This window comes from Sorex fumeus, unplaced genomic scaffold (assembly GCF_029834395.1).
Source record: "Sorex fumeus unplaced genomic scaffold, SorFum_2.1 ptg000093l, whole genome shotgun sequence".
NCBI classification, from domain to species: domain Eukaryota; kingdom Metazoa; phylum Chordata; class Mammalia; order Eulipotyphla; family Soricidae; genus Sorex; species Sorex fumeus.
The window spans coordinates 9,362,765-9,373,975 of NW_026606150.1; the positions used below are offsets into that span (position 1 = coordinate 9,362,765).

Consider the following 11,211-nt stretch of genomic DNA (forward strand, 5'->3'; position numbering starts at 1 on the left):
CGCCCCTTGGGGTGGGAGCTAGAGGTGGGGTGGGGCGGGTGCCTCTTGGGGTGGGCGTGGCTCTGGAAGAGGCTCCCCAGGGTCTGTGTGATGAGGGCACCCGGCCTGCGGGGGTGCCAGACGCCCTCCCACGGGAGACAGTGCCCAGTGACCCTGTGACCTGCTTCCCCGTGGCACCCCGAGGAGGGGGATGGGGCCCCAGTGGTCACGCCCAGCCAAGGTGGCCATTGCACTCGGCCCTGGATGGAAGGACCTAACCTCAGGGGCACGGACATTGTGACACAGTCCCAGCTGTGACCCTCACCCAAAGGCCCAGATCCACGCCCTCCTCAGAGAGGGAGGGGACTCTGTTCCATGGAGAGAGACGGTCCATCCAGAGTGATGGAAGGTTCTGGAAGGTTCTGAAAGATTCTGAAGGGGCTGGTGCACCCGCGTGTGGCTCGGCGTGCACTGGGGCTTGTCTGTCACGCACGTTTCTGCAGACAGAAGCAACAATGTCAAAGGCAGTCACGCAGCAGGTGGTGGCAGGTGTGGGGGGCCCGTGAGAAAGGGGCTAAGGAATCAGGAGGGGGTCTCCCTGGTTGCCTCCAAACCTCTCTCGTTTCACAGGCAGGGGACTGGGGCTGGTACCCACAAGGCTGACACAGACTTAACACAGCCACCAAGAACCAGAAGTGGGTTAGGAAGTGCCAGAAGGGAGGGACAGAGCCTGGGACCCCAGGGGGTGTCCTGTGTGTGTGGGGGGGTGGGAAGCTTGTGGGCAGGACGAGGGAGAGCGAGCGAGTGGGTGGGTGAGTGGGAGAGTGTGTGGGTGAGTGTGTGGATGAGTGAGTGGATGAGTGGGTGGGTGGGTGCGTGGGTGAGTGGGTGCGTGAGTGGGTGCGTGTGTGGGTGCGTGGGTGGGTGAGTGAATGGGAGAGTGCGTGGGTGAGTGTGTGGGTGAGTGGGTGGGTGGGTGAGTGGGTAAGTGGGTGGGTGAGTGGGTGGATGAGTGGGTGGATGAGTGGGTGAGTGGGTGAGTGGGTGCGTGGGTGGGTGCGTGGGTGGGTGAGTGAATGGGAGAGTGGGTGGGTGAGTGTGTGGGTGAGTGGGAGAGTGGGTGGATGGGTGAGTGGGTGAGTGAATGGGTGAGTGGGTGGGTGGGTGCGTGGGTGAGTGGATGAGTGGGTGGGTGAGTGGGTGAGTAGGTGGGTGGGTGTTTGGGTGAGTGGGTGAGTGAATGGGTGAGTAGGTGGGTGGGTGCGTGGGTGAGTGAATGGGTGAGTGGTGGGTGAGTGGATGAGTGGGTGAGTGCGTGGGTGGGTGAACTGAGTGAGTAGTTGAAAGTGCGTGAGAGAATGAGCAAGTAACCAGCCGAGTGTGTGAGTGACTGAGTGAGTGACGGGAGAGCACACAGAGTCCGAATGTGGGTGAGCGCGCGGATGAGGAAGAGGAGGGGAGGAGGGCGGGGAGGAGGGAGACCTTTCCCACCCCCGGCGGGAGCGGGAAGGCAGCAGCGCCCGCCCGCTGTGTCAGGGACCCCAGGCCGGCGGCTTAGGCTTAGCAGTGCGGGCGGGCGGGTCTGAGCAGGAAGGCGCTGAGCCTGGGTAAATGGCAACCCGTGCAAATGTCATCCGGGCGGGGCCGGAGCCCATCCGAGGCCGAGGCAAGGGCAGCCCAGGGGACCAGCAGGCACCTGGCGGGGACCAGGGGGCCAGGGACAGCCTGCAGCCGCGGGGAGGGGCGGGCCCGGGCGGCTGGACTCGGCCTCTGGGCCAGCACCCCCCTCCCCCCGCCCTCCCCCAGACTCAGTTTCCCCTCTTGTGATGCCATCCGCTGCTCGCTGGGCCCCGGGCCCCGGAGCTCCCTGGCACAGCCGGGCAGGGTGGTCCCAAGCCGGGGTCCGGGGGATGGGCTCCCACCCTGCCGTGAGCCGTGACCGTGTCAAAGCACAGCTGCTGGCCCTGCCCAACAGTGGGGACAGAACGTCGCTCCTGGTCATTTGTCACCAGGCTGAGCGCGGGGGTGGGGCGGGCAGAGTGAGTCACAGCCGGGCAGGGCGAGGGACAAGGACAGTCCACGCGGAGACGTGGCCGCCCCCATGCACACACACACACCGTTATGTGCACATACACGCACTTGCGCACCCATGCACCGGACACGGCACACACGCACACACACGCAGGCACACGTGTGCATCGAGGGTACTGCATATTCACAGGGTACGCCCATGCCCACAGGCACACACGTGCACACGCACAGGCATACACACGCACACATGCACACATGCACACACGTGCACGTGCACACGCTCACAGGCATGTCTGCACCCTCAGGACCTGTCACCAGGCTCCGCTTGTCCCCCCCTGTGCTCCCCGGAGCCTGGCCCCTGGCTGTGGGGTCCCTTCCTGTCCTGGGGGGCGCCAGCTGGCCCCCTCTGTCCCCGCACAGACGCCCCAGCCGAGAGCGAGAGCGTTTCCAGGGGACTCGCGTCACCGCGAGGGAGACTCACTCCCCGCTGCCCCCCCTCCCCGGACCTACGTGTCTGGCGCTGGGATCGATACTAGCCTCCTCGCCCCTGCGCAGCCTGAGGCCGGCCTCGTTAGGGATAATTGCGTTGACATTTCAGCCAGCACCGCCAGCCCCACCCCGGAGCCCCAGAACGAGAGCTGTGAGGAGGCGAGAGCCCAGCACACGGTGGTGCGTCTGCACACGTGTTCCGTGTACATGTGGGCTGTGTGTGCTTGTCTGTGGCATGTGTGTGTGTGTGTTGCGTGTCTGTTGTACGTGTGTGTTGTGGGTATGTATTCATGTGTGTTGGTGCCAGCACATATGTGTGTTGTGCCTGTGTCTACATGTGTGTGCACTGTCGTGCGTGTGTACATGCCTGCATGTGTGTGTGTGCCTGTGCGTGCATGTGCACTTCCCAGGACACAAAGCACTGTATTCCCTGTGAAGGGAACAGGGACCTCTGTGGCTGGAACAAGGGTCCCGACTATCGACCCTCCTCCCTCCCTCAGCCCTCCCTTCATCCCTCCCTCCTCCCTTCTCTCTCCCTTCTTTCCTTCCCATTTTGGTGATTGGGCCACACCCTGTGGTGCTTAGCCGTGACTCCTGGGGTGCCTGGAGACCATATGGGGTGCCGAGGCTCAGTCCTGGGTCAGCCGCATGCCAGTGCTCTTCTCCGGCCTGTGTACACGTGTACACACCTTCTGGGAACGGGGCCACTGCACATGGGGTGAACCGGAAATCCCACAGGGACCCACACAGGGTCGGGGGCACAGGGGGTCTGGTGTGCTGAGGCTGAATCCTACCCCACCTGATGCCAGCCAGCATGGACCCCCTCCCGAGGCTAGGTGTGGACCATGGGAATCAGATGAGGGGAGCGTGGTAAAGGGTGTGGGGTGTGAGTGAGAGGTGTGGGTGTGGAGTGTAGACGGGTGGGATGTATACAGTGTGTCTGGGGATAGGCCGTGGGGACAGGCTGTAGACAGTAGGACGTAGACGGTGGGGGTGGGGTGTAGACAGTGGGGTGTAGATAGTGAAGGTGGGGTGTAGACAGTGGGATTTAGACAGTGGGGTGCAGACAGTGGGGACGGGGTGTAGAAAGTGGGTGCAGACGGTGGGGGTGGGGTGTAGACCATAGGGTGTAGATCGTGGGGGTGGGGTGCAGGCAGTGGGGATGGAGTAGAGATCATGTGGGTAGGGTGTAGACAGTGGGATGTAGACAATAGGGTGTAGACTGTAGGGTACAGAAAGTGGGCTGTGGGGTGTAGACTGTGGGGGTAGACCGTGGGCTGTGCTGCGTCCCAGTGCTCCCAGGCAGTGCAGAGGCTCCTGGGCTCAGCCTCTGGGGTCCCCGCCTGCCCCAGGCACCCCCTGCCCACCTGCTGGGGAGCAGCGCAGGGGCCCAGGGATGGGCCCAGAGTGTCAGCTGGATCTGGACTCTGGATGGGTGGCACAACAGCCAGACAGCTGGACAGCTGGACAGTGGACAGCCGGACAATGGACATCCGGACAGCGGACAGCTGGACAGCGAACAGCCTGACCACCGAACAGATGGACAGCCGGACAATGGACAGCTGGACCGCCAGACAAATGGACAGTGGACAGCGGGACAGTGGACAGCCGGACAGATGGACAGCCGGACAGCGGACAGCCAGACAGTGGGCAGCCAGACAGCGAACAGTCTGACCATCGGACAGATGGACAGCTGGACAGCCGGACAGATGGACAGCCTGAGAGCGGACAGCCGGACAGTGGGCAGCCGGACAGTAGACAGCGGACAGTCAGACCACCGGACAGATGGACACCGGACAGCAGACAGCCGGACATATGGACAGCCGGAGAGTGGACAGCCGGACAGTGGGCAGCCAGACAGTGGACAGCAGACAGTCAGACCACCGGACAGATGGACACCGGACAGCAGACAGCCGAACATATGGACAGCCGGAGAGTGGACAGCCGGACAGTGGGCAGCCGGACAGCGGACAGCAAACAGTCTGACCACCAGACAGATGGACAGCTGAACAGAGTACAGCCCGACCGCCGGACAGATGGACAGCCGAACAGCCAGACAGACGGACAGCCGGACAGTGGACAGCAAACAGCCGAACCGCCGGACAGATGGACAGCCAGACAGCCGGACCTCTGGACAGCCGGACAGCGAACAGTCTGACCACCGGACATATGGACAGCCGGACAGAGGACAGCCGGACCGCTGGACAGATGGAAAATGGACAATGGACAGCCAGACAGACGGACAGCCGGAGAGTGGACAGCTGGACAGTGGGCAGTCGGACAGCGGACAGCAAACAGTCTGACCACCGGACAGATGGACAGCTGAGCAGAGTACAGCCAGACCGCCGGACAGATGGACAGCCGAACAGCCAGACAGACGGACAGCCGGACAGTGGACAGTGGACAGCAAACAGCCGAACCGCCGGACAGATGGACAGCCGGACAGCCGCACCTCTGGACAGCCGGACAGCGAACAGTCTGGCCACCGGACATATGGACAGCCGGACAGAGGACAGCCGGGCCGCCGGACAGATGGAAAATGGACAATGGACAGCCAGACAGATGGACAGCCGGACAGTGGACAGCCAGACAGCGGACAGCAAACAGCCGAGCCGCCGGACAGATGGACAACTGGACAGCGGGCAGCGGGCAGCGGGCAGCCCACCGGTCAGGAGCAGCCCCGCCCGCGGCGGCAGGAACCGGAGCGGGTGTTTGTGCCGCGAGGCATTTGCCGAAAGGTTAAACTGCAGCGAGCGCCCCGCCCGCGCGCGCCCCGCGCTAAGCCTCGGGGTCCGGGAGGGGCGCGGGGCGGCCCGGGAGCAGAGCAGCCGGGGCGGGGGCGGGTGGACCGGGGGCGCTTAGGAGGGGGTCTCGCCCCCACCCGCCAGCAGACCCTGCGCGCTGAGTCTCGGGGTCGGGGAGGGCGCGCGGGGCGCGGGTCCCCGGGGCAGAGCAGGCTGGGGCGGGGGCGGGTGGGCCCGGACGCGCTGGGGGGGGGTCTCGCCGGCCGCCCCCGCTCTGGGGGCCACCAGGGCCCAGCAGTCCCACCCCCGGCGCGGATTCTGCAGGTGGCTGGGGAGTGAGCCCACCGAAGGGCGGGGGGCCATGGACGGTGGGTGGGCCTGGACGGGACTCCCGGGGAGGGGGCACGGAGGGGCAGGCCGGCCGCGGAGTGGCCCGTGGGGGTCGCCAAGGGGGTGCCCCAGCTCCCTGGGGGCGGTGAGAGGGCGGGGATGCCCCCCCCAGTAGGTCCTGGTCGGGGATGACGGGCCTTCGGGAATATTCCGCCTCCCGCCGAGACGCAGGGGAGGGGGCGGCTCCTGGAACCGTGGTCGCGGGGCCGTTCCAGGAAGGGGCGCGGGACCCTCTGCGGCCCCGCCCGCCCCCGTCTGCGCAGCTGAGCGCGGCCGCCGCCCGCGGGCTCCGGGGCTGCAATTAGATTTAATGGGACAGAGCGTCCCCCTGGCCCACCGCTCCTGCAGGCGCGCGGGAGGAGGGGTGGGCGCGGGCCCGGGAGGGGGCTCTGACGTCAGCCCGGCCTATAAGAGGCGGCCGCGGGGCGGAGAGGCGCCCACTCGCCGCCACCATGCCCACCCCCGGCTCCGGCGCGCCCCAGGCCAAGGGCTTCCGCAGGGCCGTCTCGGAGCTGGACTCCAAGCAGGCCGAGGCCATCATGGTAAGGGGGGGCCCGGGCTCGGGGTCCGCAGGGCGCCAGCGAGGGGCTGGGCACAGAGGCCCACGGTGAGTGACCGGCCGCCCCGCGGGAGCCCCTTGGGCCAGCGCCCCTGCCTGCTCCTCCCCCACCCTCTGCCCTCCCCTGCCTCCAAGGTACCCCAGGACCTGGCAGGTCTCCGCCGGCTGCCAAGGGAAGGCAGTGTCCCTCCCTCTGTCCCCTGTCTGTCTGTCCACCATCCCCCCCACCCCGTGGGATCCCCGTTCTGGAGCCCGTCTCCCTGCCCAGCACCCCTGAGTGCCTCCACCCTCCTGGCAGTGCCCAGGGCCCGGCTGAGCAGGGGGCAGCTGTGCCTTGTGAGCGTGAGAAAAGGGGGTCTTCATCCTCAGGGCCGGAGCTGGCCCCCGCCCCACACCCTGTGAGGCGAGCAGAGCCGGGCCTCAGGGACCCTCGGAGGGTGCCACGGGGGAGACCCCAGACTCCCAGGATGGCTGCAGCCCTGTTTGGGCGTCACCCGTGGCGGTGCTCGGGGCTCCGCACCCTCCAGGGTCCCGGGGCTCTGGCCTGGATTGGCCCCCAGCCCTGCCACAAGCAGGGGCTGTGCTGGGGGCGCCCCGAGGCCACCCTGGGCTCGTTCCATCCTGAGTCACTGCCCCCTGCCACCCGGCGCGGGCAGGCGTGCCCAGGCGGCCTCTGTGTCCCCACAGTCCCCCCGCTTCATCGGCCGCCGGCAGAGCCTCATCCAGGATGCCCGCAAGGAGCGGGAGAAGGCGGAGGCGGCGGCTGAGCCGGGCGAGTCCCCCGAGGTGGCGCCCCTTCAGGAGCGGGACGGCCGTGCCAGCCTGGCCCTGCTCTTCAGCCTGCGGGGACCCAAGCCCGCCCCCGCTGTCCCGTGTCCTCAAGGCCTTCGAGGTGCGTGGGGCCAGGGGTCGGGGCTCCCTGGGGTCCCCTCCCCGCCTCCCTGACCCAGCCGGGAGAGCGCGAGAGGTGGGGCTCCCGGGAGAGGTCATTGCACCCCTGCGGTGGTGCAGCTACCACTGTTGAGGCCAGGCCCCCAGGGACCCTGTGGACGGCATAGGGGCTCCCAGGGCCTGCGTCCCCGTTGGATGCACCCCTCACCCCCAGCCCACCCTCAGCCCGCGGCCTGGAGGTTCACCCTCAGGATCACCCCCCACCCCCGTCCAGGGAAGCTGGGCCGAGTCCTTGACAGGGCTCATCAGGCCTTCAGACCCCAACGTCCACCCCAGTGCCCATCCCAAAGCCCCGTGTCCACCCCAATAACGCCCAGTGCCCAGCCAGAAGCCTCACTCAGCCCCTGCCGCGTGCCCCTGGGCACAGCGGGTCCAGGCTGCCTGCCTGCCTCTGCCCGTCCCCCACGTGCCCCCTCACGGCCCCCTTCCCGCTCCTGCCCAGACCTTCGAGGCGACCATCCAGCACCTGGAGTCGCGGCGGGCGTCCAGGCCGCGGGCAGGGGACGCGGGGCTGGACTTCTTCGTGCGCTGCGAGGTCCGGGGCGCCGACCTGCCGGCGCTGCTCAGCTCCCTGCGCCGGGTGGCAGACGACGTGCGGGGTGCCCGGGAGCAGAAGGGTGAGCCCCCCGAGCCCCGCCGCCCGCCCCCCCCGACCGCGGGCCACCCCTGAAAGCCTGTCCTTCCTCCGTCCCCAAGCCCTCTGGTTCCCGAGGAAGGTGTCCGAGCTGGACCGGTGTCACCATCTGGTCACCAAGTTCGACCCTGACCTGGACTTGGATCACCCGGTGAGCCCGTGCCCCCAGCGGCCCGGTGCCAGGCTGGCGCAGGGCACGGCGCCTGACCACGTCCCTCTGCCCAGGGCTTCTCGGACCAGGCGTACCGCCAGCGCCGGAAGCTGATCGCCGAGATCGCCTTCCAGTACAAGCAGTAAGTGGGCGCGGGCGCTGGGGGCCCCGGGGGCCGCGGTCCCGCCCGCGCTGAGTGTCCCCCTCCGCAGCGGCGACCCCATCCCCCGCGTGGAGTACACGGCCGAGGAGGTCGCCACCTGGTGAGCCGCGGGGCCCGCGGGAGGAGGGGGCTGGGCGGGGGGCGGTGGGCGCGCGGGCCCTGAGCTGCCGCCCGCAGGAAGGAGGTGTACCGCACGCTCAAGGGGCTCTACGCCACGCACGCCTGCCGCGAGCACCTGCAGGCCTTCGAGCTGCTGGAGCGCTGCAGCGGCTACGCCGAGGACCGCATCCCGCAGCTGGAGGACGTGTCCCGCTTCCTGAAGGGTGAGCGCGGGCGGGGGCGGGCAGCGGCGGCAGGGGGCGAGGGGAGGGGCCGCCCTAAGCGCCCGCCCCGCCCCCCGCAGAGAGGACGGGCTTCCAGCTGCGGCCCGTGGCCGGCCTGCTGTCCGCCCGCGACTTCCTGGCCAGCCTGGCCTTCCGCGTGTTCCAGTGCACGCAGTACATCCGGCACTCCTCGTCGCCCATGCACTCGCCCGAGCCGTGAGTGCCCGGCCCCGCCCCCGCGAAGCCCCGCCCCGCCCGCTCGCAGGCCCCGCCCACCACACGCCCACACCCCCGCCCCCCGCCCAAAGCTCACACCGCCCACCGCACGGCCACATCCACCGCCCGCCCTGCCCACGCCCCCAAACGCCCACACACACACACCCACGGCCCCCACTCGCCGCCCACGCTGCCCACTGCACGCGGCCACGCCCACCGACAGCCCCGCCCCCGCGCCCACCGCGCCTGGCCCCGCCCACTGCCCCAGCCACCAATCACACTGCCTACTGCGGTGGCCACTCCCACTCACCAGTCACGCCCACCTACTGCACGCGGCCACACCTACCAGAAGCCCCGCCCACCGCATCCTGCCTGCCCACTCACCAGTCTCGCAGCCTCACCCACCACACGCCCATCGAGAGCCCGGCCAGGCACCACGGCCACACCTACCGCCCACCATGCCGTGGACACGCCCACCACACAAGCTGATCTACCACACCCAGGCATACACGCGCCAAGCCCACCACGCCTGGCCCCGCCCACGGCCCCACCCACCAATCACATTGCCTACTGCGGTGGCGACTCCCACTCACCAGTCACGCCCACCTACTGCATGTGGCCACACCCACCGAAAGCCCCGCCCTCCGCACCCTGCCTGCCCACTCACCAGTCTCACAGCCTCACCCTTCACATACCCATCGAGAGCCCCACCAGGCACCACGGCCACACCCACTGCCCACCACGCCCACCACGGCGTGGCCCTGCCCACCACACAGGTCGGTTCTACCACACCCAGGCAGACACCCGCCACGCCCACCACGCCTGGCCACACCCACCACCCAGCCCCGCCCGTCACGTCCCAGCCACCGTCCAGCCACGCCCCCGCCCCCCTGGCCCGCCCGTCCCACCGCTCTCCCGCCCACGCAGGGACTGCTGCCACGAGCTGCTGGGACACGTGCCCATGCTGGCCGACCGGACCTTTGCGCAGTTCTCCCAGGTGGGTCCCCAAGCTGCGCCCCGCCCCTCCTCACCCCACGCGTGGAAGGTGCTAGTGTCTCCAGCCAGGCCCCGCGCCCGATGCTGCTCCGGGCTGGCCCGAACCCTGCTGGGTCTGCATCGCCAGGGGCTCGCTCACCGCACAGGCCTGCCCAGCAACCAGGCAGGGACGCCGGCCCGCCCACGCGGGTGCCCTGACAGTGGGCTGAGTGCTGTCCCCTGACCCCCGCCCTCTGCAGGACATCGGCCTGGCGTCCCTGGGGGCTTCGGACGAGGAGATTGAGAAGCTGTCCACGGTGAGTGCCTCCCCAGTAGAGCGGATAGGGCAGGCTGGACAGTGGCCCCCGGACTGGGCCGCGCTGGGCCGTGCGGCCGGGCCTAGCGCGCTGTCCCCGCAGCTCTACTGGTTCACGGTGGAGTTCGGGCTGTGCAAGCAGAACGGCGAGGTGAAGGCGTACGGCGCGGGGCTGCTGTCGTCCTACGGGGAGCTGCTGGTGAGTCCCGGGCCGGTGGGCCTGGGGTGGGGCTGGGCGCCGGGCGGGCGGCCTGACGCTGTCTGCCCAGCACTGCCTGTCGGAGGAGCCCGAGGTGCGCGCCTTCGACCCGGACGAGGCGGCCGTGCAGCCCTACCAGGACCAGACCTACCAGTCCGTGTACTTCGTGTCCGAGAGCTTCAGCGACGCCAAGGACAAGCTCAGGTGGCGGGTCCCCCGGGGCCGTCCCCGGCCAGCCTCCAGACGGGTGGGGGCCTCGAGGGAACAGGGAGATACTCAGGCTTTGGTGCTCATGGTGGGGGGAGCCGGACCTGGGTGCAGAAAGGGGTGGGAGGGCAAGGATGGAGCCCACACCCAGCTCAGGGACCAGCTTTCCAGCTCTCCTGGGAGCTGCTTCGAGTCCGGGGGTCTTCCTGAAGGAGGAGGCCAAATGCACCAGGAGGACGGCCTGTGATGGGTACCCTGCCCCGAATGGGGGCTGGGGAAAAGGTTGGGGTCTGTTCCTCCTCACCCTGGGGGTAGGACAGACCAGCCCTCGGGGTGCAGGAGGCCTCTCTGTGCCCCCCCACCGTGGCCCTGTGCCAGCCCCCTGGGGTGACCGCGGCTCCCGCCCCCACCCGCCTAGGAGCTACGCGGCGCGCATCGAGCGTCCCTTCTCCGTGCGGCTGGACCCGTACACGCTGAGCATCGAGGTGCTGGACAGCCCCCGCGCCGTGAGGCGCTCCCTGGGGGGCGTCCAGGACGAGCTGCACGTGCTGGCCAACGCCCTGAGCGCCATCAGCTAGAGGCCCCCGCGGCCCGCAGCCTCGCGCGCCCCCTCCCCGCCCCCGGCCCCCTGCGCCCCGCGCGCCCCGGACCCCGCCGCGCGCGCGCCCTCTGCGCCCGCCCCCGCTGTGCCATCCGCAGCCTGTCAATAAAGTTCCTGGCGCGCCCGTCTGTCTCCCCGCGGGACCCTGGGGGGCTGCAGCCCGGAGGGGAGGGTCTTGGGGCTGCAGAAGAAGAGGGTGTCGCCGCACCCCAGCAGGACCCGGGTGTGAGGGCGCCCCGAGGGCTCCCCCGAGCCTGTGCTCTGGAGATCCGCGCTTGGCAGA

The 11,211-nt window shown here is 69.0% G+C and overlaps 1 protein-coding gene across 1 annotated transcript; it reads left to right on the forward strand.

Annotated features, from left to right (window-relative positions):
- Positions 1-5,855: 5,855 nt before the first annotated feature.
- TH (tyrosine hydroxylase) lies at positions 5,856-10,989 on the forward strand. Its single transcript, XM_056131798.1, is given in 14 exon segments — positions 5,856-6,175; positions 6,880-7,053; positions 7,055-7,084; positions 7,586-7,760; positions 7,840-7,928; positions 8,003-8,070; positions 8,141-8,191; positions 8,269-8,414; positions 8,495-8,630; positions 9,558-9,627; positions 9,866-9,922; positions 10,025-10,120; positions 10,191-10,324; positions 10,746-10,989. Coding segments are annotated over 14 exon segments (1,476 nt in total). The 5' UTR covers positions 5,856-6,085; the 3' UTR covers positions 10,906-10,989.
- Positions 10,990-11,211: the final 222 nt, after the last annotated feature.